The sequence below is a fragment of the Neovison vison genome, chromosome 3 (genome assembly GCF_020171115.1).
Source record: "Neovison vison isolate M4711 chromosome 3, ASM_NN_V1, whole genome shotgun sequence".
Classification (NCBI taxonomy): domain Eukaryota; kingdom Metazoa; phylum Chordata; class Mammalia; order Carnivora; family Mustelidae; genus Neogale; species Neogale vison.
Genome location: NC_058093.1, coordinates 77,171,992 through 77,195,948, shown reverse-complemented (window position 1 = coordinate 77,195,948; position 23,957 = coordinate 77,171,992). Strand labels below are relative to the sequence as shown.

General features: G+C 36.2%; 1 protein-coding gene across 2 annotated transcripts in view; it reads right to left on the bottom strand.

Moving 5' to 3' along the window:
* Window positions 1-23,957, bottom strand: part of ITGA4 (integrin subunit alpha 4) — a 77,603-nt gene that overhangs the window by 34,258 nt on the left and 19,388 nt on the right. For both annotated transcript variants that reach the window (XM_044242468.1, XM_044242469.1), the window contains exons 5-15: window positions 22,675-22,742; window positions 21,161-21,290; window positions 19,525-19,610; window positions 18,792-18,854; window positions 18,559-18,696; window positions 15,124-15,235; window positions 8,752-8,846; window positions 7,460-7,550; window positions 6,823-6,868; window positions 6,269-6,423; window positions 3,546-3,700 (exon numbers count right to left, since the gene is read on the bottom strand). In XM_044242468.1, coding sequence (XP_044098403.1) covers window positions 3,546-3,700; window positions 6,269-6,423; window positions 6,823-6,868; window positions 7,460-7,550; window positions 8,752-8,846; window positions 15,124-15,235; window positions 18,559-18,696; window positions 18,792-18,854; window positions 19,525-19,610; window positions 21,161-21,290; window positions 22,675-22,742 — 1,139 coding nt within the window. The remainder of the gene's footprint in view (window positions 1-3,545; window positions 3,701-6,268; window positions 6,424-6,822; window positions 6,869-7,459; window positions 7,551-8,751; window positions 8,847-15,123; window positions 15,236-18,558; window positions 18,697-18,791; window positions 18,855-19,524; window positions 19,611-21,160; window positions 21,291-22,674; window positions 22,743-23,957) is intronic.

Below are 23,957 nucleotides of genomic sequence, written 5' to 3'. Positions count from 1 at the left end.
GCAGAGATGAAATGGTGGTTCAATATTCACAAACCAGTGTGGTAAATCGAATCAATAATTAAAGGATAAAAACTAAATGATCATCTCAACAAATGCAGAAAAAAGGCTTCTGAAAAAGTAAAACATTCACTCATGATAAAAACTCCCAAAAAAGTAGACTTAAAGGGAACATACCTCAAGAGTATAAATGCCATATCAAAAATATGCACAGCTAAAATTATACCCAATGGTGAAAAACTGTTAAGCTTTTCCTCTAAGAACAGGAACAAAACAAGGATGCCTACTCTCACCACCTTGACTCAACATAGTGTGAGAAGTCCTACCCAGCAATCAGACAAGGAAAAGAAATAAAAGGCATCCACATTGGTAAGGAAAAAGTAAAACTTACACTATTCGCATATGAAATGATTCTATATATGGAACACTCTAAAGACTCTACAAAAAACTACTAGAATTGGGATCAAGCACTATGTCGGGCTCCCTGCTCAGCCAGGAGCCTGCTTCTTCCTCTCTTTCTGCTGCTGCCCCTGCCCCCTTGCTCTGTCAAATAAATAAAATCTTTTTTAAAACCCCCATAAAAGATAGATAGGGCTAGAATCAGAGTCTTAATCTTGTGAGATTGGCTAGAATCAAAAAAATAAGAAATGACAAGTACGGGCAAGGATGTAGAGAAAAAGGAACCACGGTGTACTGTTGGTGGGGATGCAAACTGGTTCAGTCACTGTGGTAAACAGTGTGGAGGTTCCTTGAAAAGTTAAAAATAGGATTACGTTATGATCCAGTAATTCCATTACTGGGTATCTACTCAAAGAAAATGAAAACACTAATTCAAAAAAATAAATACCCCTATTACTGCAGCATTATTAACAATAGCCAAGACAGGAAAGCAACCCAAGTGTTCACTGATAGATAAAGATGTCATGTATACACACACACACACAGAGGAATATTGCTAAGCCATAAAAAAGAATGAGATCCTGCCATGTATAACAACATGGATGACCCCAGAGAGTATAATGTTAGAGAAAATAAGTCCAAGAAAGATAGATGTCATACAATTTCACTCATTTATGGATTTTAAGAAAGAAAAAAGAGAAACAAAAAACAGACTCAAGAGAATAGAGAGGGGGAAGCTGGGAGCATGGGTGCAACAGATAAAGGGGATTAAGAGGACACTTATCTTCTGAGCACCGAGTAATACATGGAACTGTTGAATCACTACACGGTACACCTGAAACTAATTTAATACTGTAGGTTAACTACTTGGGAGTTAAAATTTAAAAAAGAACACACTTATCGTGATGGGCACTAATGTATAAAATTCTTAATTGTTATATTCAACATCTAAAACTAATATAACACTGTATGTTCACTGTACTTCAATAAATAAAACGCGCCCTTCATTTCTTCCCCAGCACTCCACAATTTCCTGTACGCTGCACTTTTTCCTTTTTCAATCACCTTTATCTTCTAAAATGCTGTAAAATTCACATTACCATGTTTACCACATGTTTTGTCTTTCTCCATTCTACTGTCAACTCAATGAGGGTAGTGATCTTTTTATATTTCATTCACTGCTATACCCAAGTGTTTCAACAGAACCTGATGCAACACTGGTACTCAAATACCTACGGAATTAATCATGTGGATGGAGACTTGGAGTTTCAGTGGTATGACCAATGGGAACAACCACACGAGGAAAGTGTGCCCAGCTGGCAGGCAGAGAGCCCTGAGATGTGGGGGCCATGGGTCTGGCTACGTAATCACCAACTCTGCCTCATTTCACTGTAAAGGAAGCTGAAGCATAGTATTCCTTCACTCTCCTGATACTTGGCACGTTTTATGGAACAAAGGGGTAATCCAGGCATCCTGGCCATTGCTCATCTTTTCTACGATCATTAAGAAGGCATAAAAGTATCAGTTTCTGTCCCATTCTTCTGGACTGGAGAAGTTTAACAGTGTTCATGTTTCTGAACAGCTTCAGCTACCAAGCTGGTGTGGTGGAAAATGTACTCAGAGTATTCCCTTATCTTCCCACATCACAGCTAGAGCTGTTTTCATTTTAATAATGGCCTCAGTTACCTTAAAAAAAAAAAAAAACCAAAAAAACAAACTCACTCTGTACCAATCCCAGAGGTAAATGCCTTTGTTTGGCATTTACAGTATGGTCAAAAAGTCAATGGCTGTGACCTGGGACCATGAAACCAGGGTAACACTACAAGTATGTGTTGACAATACAGACCTCTGCTAACTTGTGCTTTGCACTGCAAGTCATTCTGATGAGAACGTACAATTTTGTGGAATCCTTACTTGTTAGAACAATGCCAAGAAACACAGGACTAAAGAAGTCAGGTCAATTTCCAGTTAGCGATACAAATTCAACACAATAGGTTTCTTTGTGAATGTCTAACGTTGGCCCTTTTACTGCCTTGAAAATGGTCTCAACGATAGTGTCCAAGATTGACTAACCTAAGTAAAATCACAACTATAGGGGGTTTAAAAAAAAAAAAACAAAACAAAACCTTCTTTAATCCCTACCATATAAATAATAGTTACATTAGTAATATTATATACTTCTGGCTCTCAACCATCTAATAGATTTATGCTAATGCTATAATAAAAACTGTTAAGGGAAATGAGGAAACAACGCAGGGATTATTACTCTTAGCATTTAATAGTGTTAGAATCTTGATGCTTGTTTGCATTTGCTTGGAAAGAAGTATCTCAGGGAAAATTAAGTTCTAAGCTGAGGCTACCATTTGAAATCCCAGAAAGGGCTCCTGGGAATAGTTTGGCTTTTTTGTGACAACAGATTTTCTGATGAAGTACACCATTCCCTAATAGAAAAGACCTGGCACTGCTTCATATGAGGGGGGAAAAAAATTGACCAAGGCAAGGAACAGGACGATCAGTTGGGAATGAGTGCTTTAATAAAAGGAACATGAAATTGGCTGTGCTTTGGCAGGACGTACCCCCAGACATCCTCAAAGCCATTGTCCTAGCCTGCAGATGATCCCCATCAGGCTGCAACTGCGCAAGTTCCCACTGACATCATGGACAATGCTGGCACAGAGACAAAGACCGCATCCAAAAGCGGTCATGGTGGATTCTGCTTCCCTAGAGTCACATGAGAAACAAACCAACTTCCCGGCCTCCTCTCTAAGCACCCCCGCAAAACCCTACCAGGTGAGGCTCAGCAGCGCCACTCAGCATGGACATTTCTCGGGAAGGGTATAAACAGGGATGTGGACATAGCAATTATGGGAAGGAAAAGGCCAATCTTTAAAATAAAGAGTGATGCAGGCAAATGTGATAAATGTGAAATAAGGACGATGCAAAAAGTGGACTCGGAATGATCCAGGTCCCAGGACTGTCGAACATTTTAAGTCTGGAACAACAAACACGTCAGCTAGTTCAGCCGGACAGGCGGGGATCACACTTGCTTACAACCACATTTTATAAAAGGATACCGATGCAATAAGATTTCTACTACACTGATAATACTGAAGTTTACATATTCATTCATAAAAAGGAGTTTACATTACCCGCAGAAACGCTTGATGTGTTTTGCAGTTAGCTACTCTGCTTGACACTTTTATGCTGCCTGTGATCACATCAGACGTTCCATTAGAAGAAAAGTAGAATCTTGATGGAGAGTCTATCTTCCGGTTCACATCCAGACTCATGTTATAAAACAAAACTGCAAAATGTAGAGAGAATTGCAATCAATATAATCACTTAAGAGCATTATTATTTTTGAACTGAAAATAGTCAAAATTATATCCAACACTGGAAATACCTTAAATTCTCTTCATTAAATGTCTTTTAAAAAAATAAACTAAAATATGGAAGAGGAAACAACTTAAAAATAACAAATTGCTAAAATTATAATAAAGATTTATAAGCTTCTCTCTAGGTTTCTACTTTTAACTATTAACATCTTTAGTTATTTACTTAATTTTCTGACATATAAATATTTCAAAACTACAATTCTAAAACTGTGACTACCAATAAAAGTTCTGAGTAAAGTTTCAGATTTCTCTGGAGTCCTTTTGTCCTTAGAATATCCAACTAAGGATGCATAGACAGAACACAGCACTGAAAGCCCACTTGAGATTATTCTACCTTGTGCGGTTACGGAACTAATTTTGTATATGGTTAGGTTCATTGCTTTCTGTTTGTTCCTAATTTGAGGGGTTGCTATTTACTATTATTTTTTAAAATGTAATGTGAACAAGTGGTTCAAAAGTCAAACCTAAATAAAACAGTTGAAAGAGGTCTCCTTTTCCAGCCCCAGACCCTGATTAGTATCCTCTGTGTTTTTATTGATTTCCAGTTTGACCTTCCATTGTTGATTTGGGCAAAATACAGACATTCTCTCAGTATTCTGGCAGCCCGGTAAGATGTACTCCAAATCTGACACAGTACATAATCATCTGCTAATTAATATCCTCAATTAGCAAAATAAGTCAAATTAACAAGCAACCAAGAAAATTCCAAGCCAGATATTACCAAGAAAGTCAGAGATATTTTTTTAAATCTATTAGGGCTCTTTGCAAAACAAGCTACATCTAATAGTCTGCTGAGAGGTCACTCATACAGAAGCAATAACTCAGAAATGGTATTTTTAAGGACTTATTGAATTCCTGAAGCATTCATTCACATTTTAGGAGTAACGTACTCTTCTGGAAGGATTCTGTCTACTTACTTCAAGGAAACATAAGTCTAAAGCCTATCTTACTCCTACAAATTTCAAATAAACCTTTAACCTTCCTTTTATTTAGAAAGTGAATAATGAAGTCCAAATCAATTGGCCTCAAAATTACAACAGCAGAGATCCAGTGCCTCAGAGTGGAGCTGCAGTGGTCAGCTACCTACAATACATCACCATAAATTCACACAAAAAGTAAATTAAAAAAACAAAAAAGTGAATAAAAACCCACTCCAAGTGGCAAAACATACTGGTTTTATGAAACATGCTTACCGCATGAAGTATTTCTCCCAATGACTCATTTTATGCAACAGTAAAGCTTGTATTTGTAACAGTGCTGTGATTATTTATGCATTTCATATATTTAACCATTTTTTAAAATGTCTCGTCATAATGGAATTGGTGGTACAACAAGCACTGATTTTGCATAAAGGGAAACAGTGGTATCTGTTTAAGGTGTATTGTTCAGATCATCCATCAGTGTGACTGTGTTATGGGGGCCATACTCTGACACTGCCACTTCTTGGATCTGTAACCCTAGATTAAGGTTTTGCCCATTGTCCTACCACCGTGGCTCTAGCCAGGACTTCTGCAGTGCACTATTCAACAGGAGTCTGGTCTTAAGTAGATATAAAGTAGATATACTAAGTTCATTCTGTACTTTTCATTACAGGCCAATTAAGGCTGAGACCTCTGAAACTATGTATCCATCATTTAGCTCAGGACTTGTGCCCTGCCCTTCATGATGTTTAGTTGATGAGAGCCTACAGTTGATGCAATCAACTCGATAGGTCTTGTGTGGCTCATGAACTTCAGATATTATTAACGTCCAAATAATCAACCCAGGTATGCTTCTCTCCTACCCTGGCTAGTTTCATTAGTTATTCTATTATTAGCTTAAGTATAACGTAAGTAGGTGTGTAACCTGCTAGAGAAAATGTAATAGTCACCAAGACATGCATCTGTGATTTGACAGAAACCACAATTTTGCGTGAGCCATCTCCATGCCACTTTCTCCAGAGCAGATAACTGAGAGCTACCTGTGTAAAGGGACAAGGACAGGACTCTCAGGAGCAGACAGTCACAGAATATCCTTAAGAGATGTGTGTTACTTATGGAAATTAGAATCGGGGTCTAGATTTGAGATATGCTTCTTCAATTACTCAAAGGATAAAATACAAAGACAAGAAATGTCTCCTTCTCTGGGCTTCCAACTTAAGTCCGCTCCAGCTATAAAAGGAGCCCAATTAAATGGTGGAGAAGCTGTGGGAATGTTCTTTCTTTTCTAAGGATATACTACCTATGAAGCGGAGTTTAGCTCACCCTAATATAGCAAGTGATACTCCTGCTTTTCTTGTTGTAACTTCTAGACAACGATAGCCTCCTTCGGTGCCTCACTCATGGGTAAGAACATGAGAACTCAAAAGATGAGGCAGAAATGCGTACTGGCCTCTAGGGCAAGACACCGTGAGGGCTCAGAAGAGGACTATGAGACGAGCGAGCGGAGCGCACACTCAGGGTAAGTCCTGTAAGATTTACACTTACACTTATACTTACCAATATAACCTGGAACCTCTTTGCCCTTGTATGAGAAACAGAGTGTTAGATCCATGCACACAGAAGGCAATCCATTTTCAACACAGTCAAAATTTGTTCTATTTACTGACTCAGGATGCTTTAAGGAAGCTTCGACAATCACTACAGGTCTTGTCCTAAGAAGGAAATAAAATTAGCAATATTAACCGCAGAATTATTTTTCCTTAAGAAAAAACTGCATGTGTTTTGTCAGCTTCCATTGTCCAAGTAACTTCATAAAATTGCTTTATTAATACTATGTGCATAAATGCTCAATTTCATTTCTGGGCATGAATCAAGAGAAATTTTCATTTAAATGCTGAAAAACGTCGACTTTGCCTGATGATTTGTTTGATTTTAATACCCTGTAAGGTGGAAGGAGTATTCGAAAGTGCAATGAAATTTCAGAATGCCAAAAAAAAAAAAAAAAAAAAAAAGCATTTTGAGGTCACCACCACTGATAATTTTAAAAATTGTCTCCCATCATTTACAATTAGGTTCAATTGTCATTAAGCAGTGAAATGCATCAACCTTACCTTAGCAATACAGCAGAATCAGACCGAAAAGCACCAACTGCCACATCTGGAGGAGGAAAAACAACAGATTAATGAACATCATTAGTCAAAGAGAATTATTTTCAGCCATAAATACTTAACTACGTAACACCTTTTGGCTGTATCAAATACTATTTACAGAAAAATTAATTAGAAAAGATATACTTACATCTTAGGATTCATTCCACATTTGTCTGAGTCTATTCATTTATAATAATATTCACCCCTTTACTATATAAACAAACTTTATGATAAAAATAGGATATAAAGATAAGCTTATTAAAAATTCCATTTTTAAACTACAAACATTCACCCAGGAATCTCCTCTCAAAGTACAAAAAAAAAAAAAAAGCCTTTCTTTTTGGCATCTTATGTTTGATTTATTTCCATGGGTGCTTTTAATTTTCTCAAGAACAAAGAATAAAATGTCAAGTAACAGTGTGAAGCTGAGAAACTATTTGATCGTTTCTGACCCATCTTGAATTCAAGAGCTTTAAAAATGAAGGAAATAAATTACCAGTAAATTAGAGTTTTTCTATACCAGTTTTCTGTACTTCACAATAAAGCAACATCCACAATAAAACTCATTTCAATTTATGAAATACAATTTTATACTCACCTACATATCCATTATTATCTGCATCAATTTGTCCCGATATAGACTGTCCAAACATACTTAATGATTCACTGATTTGAAGTCCTTCAATTCTCTGAAAAATAGGTAAGTTGAGTAGGAAGCAGTTTTTGAGCACCTAGTATCTCAGAGAAGCAATGATTTAGTTACATAATGAGCCTTAAAACACCCAGGTACATTTTGTAACAAAATGCATTCAAGTCAAATACATGCACTTAAGAGCAACAAAAGTTTCCAGCTTGAACTGGACAGGTGACGTCTACTCTGTGACTAGAGAAAAAAAAAAATCACTTTGTGACTAGAAAAAAAAATCACAAAGAGAAAATTATATAGTATAAATCTTCTTAAACAGTCTTGACTCCCTCTCCCCAGTCTCCTTTCAGGCTCTTTATTTACCTCCCAGATGAACATGAATAACCAAACAAGTGATTTGGGAAAGGAGACGTGCATAATCATTGAGTGGAGCCTACTACTCAGGCTTATGATAAAAGTCTCCCTATTGAGTCAAACTGTTTCCTAGCACACTATACTACAACTGAAGTCAGACATGTGTTTCCCATTCCATAGGTCTAACTTCACATCCAGATACTGATTTCCATGTATCAGCCTGGTATCCATGCTAAGAAAATCAGTAATTTTTACTAGGCAAGTATAGATTTTTCATGTTGAATATGGAGAATCATTTGTGGATTTTGCTCCCTCAAAAATTACAGTATTAGCTAATATTTCCCTTAAAGTATCTTTAGAAAATCTTTTCTGCAGGAGTATGGAGTGTTTTCTATGCACTGAAATGGCCTGATTTGTTAGAAGACAAAAGTGAGGTCAGAATTAGATCAGGGAACTTTATTAGAAGCTCCCATCTTGAGCTTTGCCCTGATAGGAACACAGTAACATGTGCTTGCTCTCCCAGTGAGATCTCCCTGAAACATGGGGCTTTCGGCACCAGGCAAGACAGCTCATTAAAGCCACATGGGCTTATTCAAAACAGGACAGATACCATCTCAGAACATAAATTTGCAGAATGCAAAGAAAATCTTCAGTAGATTAAAAAACGAGAATGGATGTGAACCAAACTCTTAGTTATGGAAAAAAGTGATTCCAAAGAGTTATTAATGACCTTCAAAATGAGACCACCTACTGTTATTATAAGATAAGGGTGAAACAGACTATATTAAATACTCAAAAGAACAAATTAAGAAAAATAAATCCACATTAACCCTGGAAGTTTCAGAAACTATTTATTATCAGGGCTTCCTTTGGAAACAGTAGTATTCTACCTGTGAGAACACTGACGAGATTCCATCTGCTCGGCCGTTGTAAATATAAATAGCACCTCGCAAGTCATCTTCTTGCGGAGCTCCAATAGCGACATCTATTCCAGAATTTCAATGGCAGGAAAAAAATATAATTCTTAGTACAAAGAACGCAACTCCAAAAACTAACTTCCATACTTAATGCATATCACATAAGAAAATTCCTTATTAGGGTGCCTGGGTGGCTCAGTCGTTAAGTGTCTGCCTTAGGCTCAGGTCATGATCCCAGACTCTTGGGATAGAACAACACCCCCACCCCCAATCTGGTTTCCCTGCTCAGCAGGAAGCCTGCTTCTCCTCCTCCCACTCCCCTTGCCTGTGTTCTCTCTCTCGCTGTGTCTCTCTCTGTCAAATAAATAAAATCGTTAAAAACAAAAAAAGAAAATACTTTATAAAAAAAAATACTTTCCTCACTAAACAGAAAAAAGTGTCACAAAACACAGTATGGTCAGAACAATGCAGAGGACTGAGCAGAATCATCAGTGCATGGAAGCAGCAGAGAGAAAGGGTCCGAGAGACCCTCTAACATGATGGTTAAGGGCGTGGGTTCTCCAGCCAAACCACCAAAACCTGACCAGCCCACTCCCCCCTACCCTACCATCCCCCCATCCCCCCCCCCGGGCCATTTCTTAACCTCACTGTGTCTCCAGTCTCCGGTCCCTCACCTATAACATGTGGTCAGAAGAGAAAAACTCACCCTCAGCATAGGACAACCCCAGCACATAAATTATCATCTGTGAATATTATAACCCTAAGATTCTCTATTTTGAGTCCTGGGTTCTACTTTATTTGCATCATCACTTCTAAATCCCTGTTCCAATGAAAGTAATTAAGATATTTTTTAAGGATATCTGTATTTACACACATACATATGTGCAAACTCGATTTTGGAAAGCGAATCTGTTCTGTAAAGTAATGACTACATCACTTTTATGACAAGGAATTCGTGTCAGATTATGATGCCAGGAGAAAAAATAAAGAGTTAATTGAGTGACATAAGCAAGAGAAAACAAACTATGAATGACATGGTTTCTTAAGGGCAATAAATATATAACACCCAGGAGAAATATAATATTTTATGGTTACAAAGCATTTCACTAGTGTTACAAGGTATTAGGTCTATTTATTTGGGTATATTCATGTAATATGTTCTTATTACTTCAATAGAAACCTAAAATAGAGAAAGTTTACTTTCATAAAGTCAATATTTACTAGTTTATCAGATTTAACACTTTTAACAACTACAGTGGTCATTTCTGACTGCTATTTCAATGAGAATAAAAACCTTCCTTAAATAAAGTTCTATGTCAAATGCTGTACAATTAAAAAAAAAATCTTTTCTAAGTAAGCTCCATGCCCAGTTTGGGGCTCAAAACTTACCACCCTGAGATCAAGAGTCATATGCTCTACCAATGGAGCCTCTTGAAGGTTTTAAGTAATCTATACAACCAAAGTGGGGTTCGAATCTACAACCCTAAGATCGAGTCACATGTCTTACTAACTAAGCCAGCCAGGTGCTCCAAATGCTATACTATTCTAATATCAAAAAGTAAATGATAGACATACCTTATGTTTATTGTTTAGACATAGTAAGGCTGCTCTCTTGATCTGTGCAAATTATTTTAAATTCTCATATACAACTATACCCATTCATTGACTTACAATTCAATGATAATTACTATATTCTAGGCATTTTTCCAGGCGCTGGTCATACAGGGGGGTACTATGAACAGGAACTATAGCCTTGCAGGGAAGAAGGGAGGTAAAACCGGAACAAAAACACCACATACGAGATGGTGGTGGAAATGAAGGAAGGCTTCACAAAGAAGAGGAAGCCCAGGCTGAGACCCAGGTATTGATCAGGGAAAGTTGGCTGAAGGCAGTTTAGACAGAGACAGCAGGCACATAATGGCAGGTGACAAAGGGCCAATATGGCACCCATGAACAATGGCAGTGAGTTTGAAATACATGGAGCCACATATGCACAGACTAACTACTCATAGGAACATCAGAGGAAGGAGCAGAAAGGGGGGGGCGGAGAAGAAGAGGGAGGTAAGGAAAGGAGTGTGAGGAGAAGTGGCCTGTGGCCACTGAAGACAACAGTTACGGAAGCCATTCCTCAAGGCCGGTTTATACTTCCGCCAAGTAACTAGGATGTAAAGCTCGTTAAGCCTGGGCTACAAAGGGGTTGATATGCAGAAATTCTTGCAGTAACAGTTACTAGCCATAGTGATATAAGGTACATGTCTTGAAACAATACAAATGGGCCTTTTCAAATGAAATATAAAAAGGCCCAGGTCAAGGTCATTCCAAGCAGAAGACATGTGGCTTGCATTCAGTCTTTTCCTATCTTATATGTAGATCTAAACTCTGCTAAGATTATATTTGCATCAGTTATAGAAAATACTAAAATTTTAGCAATAATTATAGTTTTAAGGAAAGTACACGTTGTTTTTTTTTTCTCGTTTCTTTTTTTGTTTTTTTTTTTTAATGCCATTTGGTACACAACATACAGAACAAACAGACATTTTTGACAATTTTTCCTACTTTCCATCTGAACATTTTATTTCATTGTTAGTGTAAACTACAACAATGATCCCTGGTATAATCACAATAATTTTAACATCAGCTAACACATAATGCTTAAGACAACATGGGCACCGCACTAGGGACTTCACACGTACTAACTCATGTAACTCGAATAACTCTGTTGAGTAAGTAGTTTTTGATCCCAACTCTGATGAGGAAATGGAGGCACAGACTGTAACTTGCTCAAGGTCCCAGAGCTCAGATGTGAAGAAGCTGGGACGCAGACCCTACATCCTGGCTCCAAAGGCTGTGCTCACCCACCCCATGCTCTATGGAATCATTAACTCTGCAGGCTGAGCCCAGTGTTCTCCTCTCCTGAAAACTTCTGTTCTGTGTCAAGGAACTGCTCGATTTGTGATTTGGTAATGTATCAATATTTATTTCAGAGGCACATAAAGTAATAATGCAGCTCATAATTTAAAATTATAGAATTTTTTTATGGCTCAGGTAAAAAATTATTCAAACATACAGTCTAAAAGTGACATAAAAATCCTCAAGGTGAAAAACCTAAACCAAAAAGAAATGATTTTTCCAAATCTCCTTTAGAGATGAAATCCTGAATGCTGTTTGCCAGGCACTCTGTCATGTAGGTCCATTCACATACCTTTTCCCTAACTTCCTCATCCTCCTGATGCAATTTTTATGCTAGAATTGATGCCAAATTGATTTTCTCCTTAGAAAATGGTGTGCTTTGCTTTTCAAAATACATAGGAAATTCATATTTTTTAACACAAAAAAAGGACAGAATATGATTGCAAAAATAACTTAGGTCTACTACAGAAAACACCATAAAAGGGTACACATTAGCAAGAGGACATTAACTCTGATTTGCATCTCTGCCTGGAGGTGGAAGGAAAAAGAACAGGTGAGATTTTATCCCCTTTCTCTACCATCCCACACATCCTGCCATGAACAAAAAGTAACTTCATCCATTTACCCCAGAAAAATTAGATAAGACAGAAGTTGGGGTAAAGAAATAAGGGAAATACATAAAGAAAAATAAAACTTAGGTGCCTTGCTTTCTCACCCAGGCAGACATGGTAGAAAGGGCCTCAGTGAAGGAGTATTGAGCCTGTTTTCAAACCATCAAGGGCTTGTTAACATCTAAAATGTACAAAATGTTTTCTCACTAGCAAAATAAAAATGCTATTCAGCCCCCCAAAAGAAATTATCCTGCCTTTTGTGACAACATGTATGTTCCAGATGGCATTTTGCTCAGTGAAGTAAGTCAGAGAAAGACTAACATTACATGACCTCACTTAGATGTGGAATCTCAAAAAAAAAAAAAAAAAAAAGGGGAAACTCAGACATAGATCAGATTGGGGGCTGCTAGAGGTGAGGGGTAGGAGAATTGGGTGTAAAGGTCAAACGGTACAAGTTTCCAGTTCTAAGACAAAGTTCTGAGATTACACATACATCATGATGACTAGAGTTACAGACATTGTTTATTTCAAAGTTGCTAAGAGAGTAGATCCTAAGTTGTCACAAGAAAAAAAAAAATGTGACTATGTGAAGGAACAGATGTTAACTAAACTCATAGTGGTAATCATTTTGCACTATATACATAAATCATTATGTTGTACACCATCAACTTATATAATGTTACATTTCAATTACATCTCAGTAAAACTAAAAATAATTAGAAGTGACAAGTAGAAAGAGCTATGCAAACATGCACTGAAGTAAGCATTAATGTAGCTACTAAATGTAAATATGTAGTGAATCATAAATGAAATTATAAATAGCACAAATTATGCTAAATATGTTGAATATGCTGAAATATTAAAAATAATTGGCTGAATAATAATCTTCCAGACATAGAGGCATTACCTTCAGGAGTGGAAAGCTGAGGACTCCAGGACACAAGTGCTGTCCAAAGCCTCGGTTCTCACATGCATCCTGCAAAAATGCCTGGTGCTCTTGGGGTCCTCCCCTCAGTTCCTCTTCCCAAGTCTCACAGACAGAACACTTTCTACCCCTCTTGCACCAACGGAAAACGGCTTGGGATTCTCCCAGCGACTGGACTGATAAAACTGCCTACTGTCCATGACATTTTTACCACTCTGATTTTAAGGATTCAGGTTTGTCACGGACATTTTGATGCCCCCCCCCGCAATCACTCTTCAGGTGTACATACACGCGTATTATTTTAGTACATTCAAAACAGCGAATGCTATACCTCAACTTTGTTGATTAAAACAAAATATAAGGAATCATAACAAAGTATTTTACTAAATGATTATTTGAGAGAGAGCACAAGAGAGAGAGAAGGGGGAGAGGCAAGCAGACTCCCCGCGGAGTATGAGCCCAACACAGAGCTTGATCTCATGACTCTGAGATCATGACCTGAGCCAAAATCAAGAGTCAGGTGTTCAACCAACTGAGCCACCCAGGAGCCCCTAAATGATTCTTTTTAAAAGAATTTCATTATCTCTTAATACATACAAAATGTCAAGGGACATAAATGTGGCTTCAGTCACATATATTGTAGGATCCTTAAATTCACCACTTAAGGTTTTTTTTCTTTCATGTCTTAATTTTATACTCCATTTGATTATAAAATTATAGAAAAGGGTGCCACCATTTCCTTTGTTTGCATTTATTATAGCAAATACTCTATACCTGGCCTGGTACATTTGTCACAAACTAAGTGTTCAGTAAATAGCAGAATTACCAATTCTTGTGAAATGTAATATCATAATAAAACCTTATTAAAGTTTTAATGTAGAATGTTATGTGTGTCATAATAACCACAAAAATATATACTTATTTCCTTTTCCTTTTAAAACAGAAAAACTCTAGAAATGGTAATATCTGTATACCAAATTATACTCTTATATTTAATAGGGTTCATATATTCAATATGTGATATATATTCTAAATATTCAAAATATATATCCAATGACCTGCTAACTTTCTCTCAAAGACTAACACATTTTATACATTTCAAGTAGAATGAAGCCTTTAGGGATCAGAAATTAAACTACTACTTAAAGTAGTCTCTCACTTATTTCTAATATCCAAGTAAATTTTGACCTAACACCACGATAAACCAATTGCCAATTACCATATCAAGAGGAAAGACAATTCTGAGCCTCGAAGGCATAAAATACTGACTTGATGAACTCTAGAAATTACACACATTCCTCTCAAATCCATTCACCATTTTATGCAGAATTTTACCAGACTTGGTTACACCTCAGTATTAGACTGAAAGAAGTCAATGTTTAAGAGGGAAGGCTGGTAGACACTGGTATTTCAATAGCAGGCATGCTATCCTTGCAACAGGCACAGTAATGATAATACTGTCTACTCCATTCTGGAGAGGCTTCCATATCAGTTGGTAAGTAGCCATTATTGCTGGGTCTACCCATTGCCGCCTCATCACCACTTAGGAATCTCTCTCACACATTTCCCCAAATCCTTCCACAGCACAGTACAGCAGCTGAACACTAGGAAACTTCTGGAACTCTGCTCCAGCTCTGCAGCTAGCCTCTGCTGGGTCTTGTCAGTGTCATTACCCTACTTGTCATCAAATAGCACAGTCTAAGGAGTCTGATCAATTAAGAATCAATAACTGACAAGTGAGGAGCAGTCAGATGTAACACTAAAAAGGAAAATAAACAGTGTAATATTCTGGCTCCATTTTCTGGAGAAAAGCAGATGACCTAAAACCCCACTCCTATTCTCTTTCGTGTATCATTTTCAAAGCAGAAATCAAATACTGAATTAGATTCTTTTAATTACCTTCAAAGCCATCATTATCAATGTCACCAAGATTAACTATAGATTCCCCAAATCTTGCAGCATATTTGTCACTTCCAATGAGCTCTGTTTCCATTTCATTCATTACTGCTCCCTAGACAGAAAAGGGGAGAAAAGTGTCATCATAACACTCCCTGACAACTTTACACATGATTTACCGTTGTAATTGGATATGGATTTTTTTCTAATGCTTCAAACAAGTTGGACAAACTACAGACTGAGCTTTAGTACACACATCTCAGTTCAATTCAATAAATATTTATCAAGTATGTCAACACATATAATAGTATGATTAGAGCTCAGAGGACATAAAAATTGTCAAACTCATGATCCCTAGCTTTGAAAATCCAATAAATCACTTTGATAATTCAATTTAGCAAATATTTATTGAGTTCTTACTAAAGGCAATACACTATGCAAAGAGTGAACAGGCAAAAGAGAACAAGGCAGTGTGTGTATAAGACATACACCCCTTCTGAAGAAGCCCGGTTACAGGGAAGGCTTAGCACCAACATGTAAATGACTCAAGTACAAACTACTTGGTATCATCAAGAAGCAAGGACAGCATATCTAATTGTGAAAGCAAGGTCAGATTTCATAAAAGATGATCTTCAAGGTGGCTACTGAAGGGTGGACATAATTTTGATATATAGAGAGTATTATTAGCAAAACAAATGCCAAAGAACTTGGCTATTATAAAAGGTATGTATAATGAAGGAGATAAAAAAAATCAGATGGGAGTGTTATGGAATGGTATTTTGAATTCTAAGGGAAATTTACTTTCAGTTGGAGAATAGGAAGCTGCTGAAGGTTTCAGAGTAGGGGAGCTGGTACAAATGAAGCTGGCCTTTGGAACCTTAGCAATGGAACCATAGCAATGAAACATGAATTGGTCAACTGCTATCTCTTAAGTTAGAAGATGAGTTACTACATTAAGACATTCAATATATTGCAATAATGAGTCATTATAAGAACAACTACCAGACCTCTTTCTAAACTCTGATCATGTCACTCCTTTGTAGTAAGAAAAAAATCTACTCATTACTCATCATAGAGGATCCTTTCCTCTTCTTAAACAAGTCTACTCAGCATTCCCGAATCACACTCAAGTTCTTCTGCTTGTGATTGTGAAACACCCTTCACTTTTTACAACTACAAAACTCCTAAACTTATCTTGTTCAAATAGTACTTCTCTGTGAATCCTTCTCGACCACAGTGAATTGCTTGCCTCTGTTTTGTACATGCTACTAATGTGCTATTTACCACGTTGTATTCGTTCTTTACTCTCATGTTTAGGTCTTTTTCTCGACCTGAGGTCGTAGAGGTCAGGACTAAGATTATTCTCAGCTATTTTCATAGTATTTGTTCCATTTCAGATACCCACTAAGTGTTTGTTTATTTTTTTAATGAATCATCTCTATAGACAGAATCATTGGCACCAGAAACAGTAAATGATTTTTATCAAGAAATAAGGGATAAGAGGGCTCGGCTCAAAGGAAATGCCTAAATAAGGGAAAAGGGTGAAAGGGCTTCCAGGAGGATGAGAAGGTACAGACCTAAAGCACTGGAATGGCACTGGAGTTCCAGGAAGAGGGTTTCAAGAAGGGGTGATCACTCCTCAAGTATTCTCCAGTCAGAGAACAGTGACCAAGAGTTCTTTGGGGATGTCTGAGAGTTATTTTAATAGAAGTAGGTGGAAGCAATATTCATTCAAGTATCATTCTCTCTTGAGCATTCAAAAACAATTACTGAGCACCCATTTCTCCACTACTCTTTGAAACCCTAAAGAAAAAAAAAAAAAGAAAGAAAGAAACCCTAAAGAAACAGCAGTAAACAAGATGGAAGATTCTTCTCCCCACGGTGTCTATACTCCATTAGAAAAATAGACAATATCAAACCAGATGAATAAATAGGTAATATAATGCTAGGTAATGGTTAGTGCCATTTTAGAGTTAACAAATAGGAAGTTAGAAGGGAACAAAGATCACCTATGTCAGAGATGTTAAAAGCTAACGTCAATTATGAAATCCCAGTGGTGGCTCAGGGTAGGCATGAGCAAAGAACAGGAGGGTAGCCTCATGGGTAGGGCTCTTTACTTGTCCTTTAAACAAAAGAGATACACTTTAATCTGTCTTTTCTTGTTAGAATTTCAGAATTGCTTAGGATTTCGATGAGAAAAAAAGATCATATGTCTCCCTATTTTAGGTATATATGATACTTTATAACTAAGCTTTATGGAAACACTTTACAAAGAGAAGGAAAAGTATGCAGAATGAGGATGTAGCTAATATAAGAAGACCATTTATGGATAGGGAAATGTGAAATGTCTATGTAAAAAAAAAAGTAAAGCTTAATATTGCTATTAAGGACATATGAAGGATCGCTTTGTAAATGGTATGACTTTACTACTAAATTTAAGTTTAAACACAGTCTATAGAAATCCCAGTTCATATATAACTTTGCTGCTCTATATTTGGAACTTTGAAAATCTCAGCTTTATAAGACAGTATTTCTCTTTTGAATTGTACAATGTTTAGTCTGATGCTTAATATAGGAACTTATTAAATGCTCTAAACCCATTAAGATTATAAATACCTTCTTGAAACAGATTTTACTTTGTTGTATCCTGATTAAAAATCCTGTGCCTTAAGAAATGACCCAATTTTCTCACAAATCCCTTCTTACTCTTTAATTAAAGGAACAGACCAAGACAACCCCATTAAGGCCCTATCAATTCTTTGTTTTGATTTATTAATGCCAAGAAAGACTGGCAAGATAAGGTCAGCCAAACTCTTTAAACTGAATTGTGAAGTGGTCAGTTTCCACTCCACAATATCCCCCATAATTTAAACCTCAACTGTAAGCGGTGATTATCTAGTTCTACAAGTACTGTATCTACTTTGGATACAGTATCCAAAACTATGGCCATTTTATATTCTTATTAGCAATATCATCTACAAAAATCGTGCAAACTAACATTTTATCAAAACACATCTTGTTTCTTACTGTTTTCAAGTCAATAAAAGCATTTCATACTTTATCTTCTTCTAGTAATATTTTTAATTAAAGACATTCACGACAGAACCAATAGTAAATCCATATTTTGAGGGACATATGAAAATCATTCTTTCAAATTAGACTTGGTTCATAATAAAGCTACAAGAAATTTCAACTATTTGAAGGCCAAGATGCGAGTAGAAAAAATCAGAACAATTCATCTCCTGCTTCTGGAATATCAATAGCTTCCCATCCCCCTGCATTGTTACATTTTTAGAGCATTTAGTACAATACCAGAGTTTTTACTTTCATCAGTAAAATTAGCCTAAGAATCTAGATGCAGAACTCTGGAAGAAGGAGAGCTTCAGTTTCTCTCCTAATCCCATCAACAGCCTCTAGCTGGTGAAAGATCAGACTCACCCAGCCAGAGTTGACGTACACGAACACTCTGCCTTCCTCCCTGATGACGCTCTGCATGGGCGCTCCCACCAGTAGGTCTGAGAAGCCATCTGCGTTGAGGTCCACAGCACACACAGAAGCTCCAAAGTAAGAGCCAAGCTGCCCGAAAACAAAACCAGATCCAGTCACCAGCGGACAAAAAATGCAGGGTTATTCACAAAAGCCCTCAGTGATACTGATGGTGGAGACGTTACCTTTTTTCCTTTCACTTCTTGTAAGATATTTAGTTCTTTTGCATCGATGCTGAATATGTATGCCTGCAATTGGGAAAGGAATTAGAAAAACTCAGACTGCTATCACATTATAAAAAAAATTCTTCAGGGGATCAAAACATCAATTTTCATAACATGTTAACAGTTCAAATGGACTTCTGAAAATCCTTTTCAGAGGGATTCAAAAGGTTTAGGGGGAGCGCATTCTCATTAACAGGACTTCCTTGCCAAACCGTCTTCTCCAAAAATGATGGTATCGATCCCCAAAGGCACAGCAAGTGTTGTTTGCCTCACTTTTCAAAGTAAGGCTCAGAAAAGTTTGGTCATGTCTACACAATAACGTAACAAAAGCCAGAACCAGAAATAACATCTTCTTTTCTGGTCTTAACCCCAAAACATGCAGCTATCTCAATATCCCATCATCTATAAACATATGAACCAGTTAATCCATTCCCTGGACATCTTGAGATCATTTTATTTCAGGGACAATTTACTCATAAGAAAGAAAAGCCTCATTTGACTTGTAGAATTTCTCCTTAAAGCTCTTCTAATAGATTTTTATCTGAAAGCAATTTCACCACGAAATGCAGAACAGGGCTCACCATGTCTAGCTTTCACTTCTTACCATTTTGGCAGTTCCTCCTTTATTACCTCATCTCTCCAGCAATCCTGTTGAAACTTGGTGTAGAAATAAAGGTAAAAATGTAATTCTTACTTTACCAATCTGTTCATGTTGAGGGGCTCCTCCAACTACTTCAGTCGTATGTGGACTCCGAAAATGACCAGCTCCTACTGAGTATCCTTCAAATAAAGTGGAGAAAAGTAGGAAGAATTATCATTTGCAATGCATAAACTACATCATCACAAACCCATTCATAGGAGTAATTGAGACTGAAATCCAAATGACTACACTAAACAGTTTTAACAATATTTAGCTTAGCAATATTCAAAACTGGTCATTTAGTCTATGCTTTAAGCAATTATTATGTGTTATGAAACTAGGCTCATGGCTTACATGTCCAAGTCCTAGAAATTAAAGACAGCACTTTTACATTTGGTTAGTCTCTATGTAGTGCCAAGAAATGCTAGCTTCTAGGATTACAACCCAAATATTTTGGGTATCTAAAATAGAACATTTTAAACTGTAAGTAAAAGAACTTCCTAAATTTCAACTTTTTCTCCATGAAATCTTATTGTAAACTGTATTATGACACAAAAGGTAAAATATTTTATTATATGACAAAAGGCATAATACCAAGTCACTTTTTTTTTTTTTTTTTTTAAGATTTGAGAGAGCAAGCACGCACAGGAGCAGGAGGAGGGCAGAGAGAGGGGGAGAGAAATCCTAAAGCAGACTCCCTATTGAGTGCAGAGCCCAAAGTGGGGCTTGATCCCAGGACACTGAGATCATGACCTGAGCTGAAACTAAGAGTTGGATGCTTAACCAATTGAGCCACTCAGACACCCCCAAATTACATTTCTTTTAACACTTCCAGATATCCCTCAACCATAAATAAGTAAATGTTGAATTACAAATGAATTCCTGTGCTCGCTTTGGCAGCACATATACAAATGAATTCCCTCTGTTTGGAAATGAATCCTTACTGTATGAATGGGAAAAATACTGCTTTTTCTTACTGTAATCATTTCTGGGTATAGGCTGCTTACATTCAAAGCAAGTCACTTAAACAAATCTGTATTTCCTAAGAAGCTATAGGAAAAACATCCCTTTCACTGTAACAGAGGAATTAATTAAATGAGGATAATCTTGCGTTTCTATAGAAATATAGACTCTTAAGTGTCCTATTGCATAGGAGGAGGAGGAAATGGAAGGGGAGGAGGAGGAAGAGGAGGGAAAGAAGATAAGAATAAACTCTGGGAAATATTCTAAGAACTTATGAGGCGAAGGTCAATGAGCTGTTTTTAGATCCGCATGCTTCTTAATATTACCCATTGTCTAGAACGCTGTCGACAGCCCCACTGACTTTCACTTGGCCCTTTAAGAAAGTACACTTACTCATACATGATTAAATGAATGCGGAGTGCTTATACAAGTTCCTGGGATATGGTAAGCACTCAACAGATGCAACCTTTACAGTAACAAGTTGACTGCATAAAGATACAAGCTTGCAAGAGTAAACTAAAGCAGGAATTCTAGTCTAACTATATAGTAATGATTGTAATTTACATATGTAAAGTATTAAGTTTCATAGATTATATCCTTAAAGCAATAGTTACTGAACTTTTTAATTGCTACTGGCTAGTTTGATCTTTTGAAGAGATTAGTAATCACAAGGGAAACTTGTATCTGTAAGACTGAGATGATTAGAGTTTGTAAATTTTTACAGTACCTAAGTAACTTCCAAATTTAACTTGATTATTTGTGTCTAAAAAAGCCTTGTATTTATTTGTAGTTATGTTGTAGACAAAAAGAGAGCCGGTCCAATAAGATGATCCTGGGGCTCCCATCACAATTAAGTCCTATAAGACAAAAACAGAAAACAAAAAATAAAAAACAGTTTATTATCAACTCAAAGTTTAATCACCCCAAACCTCCTCCAGATATACAGTTTAAGTAAATAATGAGAATATTTTTATAATACATTTCTAAAATCTGAAATTTGATGAATTTAAAAACATATCTGAAAAAAGCCAAAAGAAGTCAGTTAACATATTTTCGCCTGTTACAAGCACAACTTCAGAAAAGAAACTCTCACTTCAGTCACTTAGCAGTGGACTTTAAAATTGAAGCAAGAATCATGGAATACTAGACTAAGCTTCTAGGAGACAGGCAATGTGGTTTCTGTTAAAGTGAACGGTATCTGGGTAATTCATTAGTGTTTATTATGGAGAGAATCACATGTTGCCAAAGAGTAAAAAGTGGACTTAACTTATTCCTATTTGCAAAGAGCCATTGACATTTTCTTAACAATGTTAGCTTAGAAAAAAAGAAATCCAGTGGAATTTAGGGGCATATTTGGTGATAAATCCAAATTTAGGAAAAGAAAACAAAAGGAAAGTTAGAATGAACAGATATATTCAGTGAAATATTAAAGCTTTTAGCAACCAAACGTATTTAACATATTTCTACCTTTCCTAAACAATACTGAACTCTTATAAAGGTCAATTTAAATATAAAGTCTTTTTTTAAAAAAAACATAGTAAATAATATTTATAGAAATTATTGACCAAAGGCTTGATACAGCTTGACCACAGATTCAGAAAGCAGTCATAAATTCTTAATGGGTTTTGACGGAAAACTGGGAGATTTGGGGGTTGGATACAACTATGATATTTGATTGTATATCCTTGAGTGTTAGAGAAAAAAAAAATAGAGCTTGTGAACATGTCTAACTTAAGATAATAAATTTTTAAATCTCTTATTTCTAATAATTTAAATGAAAGATGTCGATTCATATGCTTTTCTCCCTCAACTAGTAATTAAAAGTAACATATCTGGATGGAAATTTTAAACATCTACGTTAAAGCAAATAACAATAGCTACTTTTGATTCCCATCAAATGATGAGCACTGGGTGTTATATGCAACTAATGAATCATTGAACACCACATCAAAACCCAATGATGTACTTACACGTGGGCTAATTGAACATAATAAAAACAATTCTTGATGCAGGTAGTATTCTTTAGTGTAGACTTTTAGTTGGTCTTACATGATACAGTCATCTTAAATATTAACCTTTTTTCAAAGTATATGTGGAATACTGAGTAGTAAAAACTAAGTTGTAATACACTCAATTTTAAGAGACAGTTTTTATTAAGTCTAAAGCATAATATCACAGTCTCAATCTTAAGAATCAAAATCCAATATGTAAACATTTAAAGGCTGTTTTTTGAACTATTACCTCTGTGTAAAAACTAGATATTCCAGCTTGACACGATGCAAAATTTTCTCCAAATTTTTTCACATAATCTAAAATGAAGCAGAAAAACAACTTAGGGTTTCATTGCAAAAAAAAAAAAATAGGCAAAATTTGCATAATTTTGTTAATCTTCTAAATCCTTACAAATAGACCTTTTAAGGTCTATATTTTATACTATCTCATCTTTAAAATCATCACTTTGATAAAATGTAATATCACAAATCTTTCATATTAATCCTCAAAGATATCCTTCCAAAACAGCAATAAAAAGATGGACCTCTACCTCTTTTTCATGGGAGGAACATGCAGCATACACTCAAAACCACTGTCAAGTGCATATCTAAGATAGATGTAGGACTTGTAGCTCCCAGTCCAGGTTTGCATTTAAAATAGGCTTCCTAAATTGTGCCCAGCTGAATATAAGAGGGAGTTAAGATCTGCATGGAGATGGAGGGTCTCATACTACAAAGCCCTCATGCACCGGATGCTTTTGGAACTTACTAGGAAGACAAAACCCTGCTTCTCCTAAAGAACTGACCTAAGCAAACTCTATAAAAATAAGAATCAGGACCACATGTTTGTTTTGGCTTTGCTAACCAGAAAAACTAAGTAAATTGTTAAGTCATTTATAAATACTAGTCCTGTCCATGATTTTTCACTCCTTTTAGATCTTCTTTTTTTTTTTTTAAATACATTTCCCAATTGTTTTAGGTACTATAAGTTTACTCCATATTGAATTATTTGTAGAATGTGGCTGGGGATATACGAATAAAAACACTCTACTCTGAAAATGTTTTAAAGTATAAACTATAAACCATTAAGAAAGAGAATGAAAACATACAGAACACTAGACTGAGTTTTATTTCAATTAAGAATTTAAAAATTCACCTTTTGTATTCTTAACACTCAAAGGCAAATTAGAAATATTATATGAGCTTTTCTTAGACATCACACACCACAGAGGACCCCCCCCAAATGAATTCGCACACATGGTCAAAATTTTGTCAAATAATAGAAATATTCTTTGAATACTGTAGTAATCATTTTGGTTAGAAAAAAAGTGGAAAATGGAATATATACATATTTAATTCTGAGTTCTCCAAAGACATATTTTTAGAATTTTAGTTCTGCTACAGATTTGTTTTGAATGCTCTGTTGACATTCACCCCTAATTTTTCCCACTTTAACTGCTTAAGTCCTAGCTCTCTGCATGTACTACTACTACTTATGGCCTAGAATGTTCATGGGAAATCTTTTCAAACTTA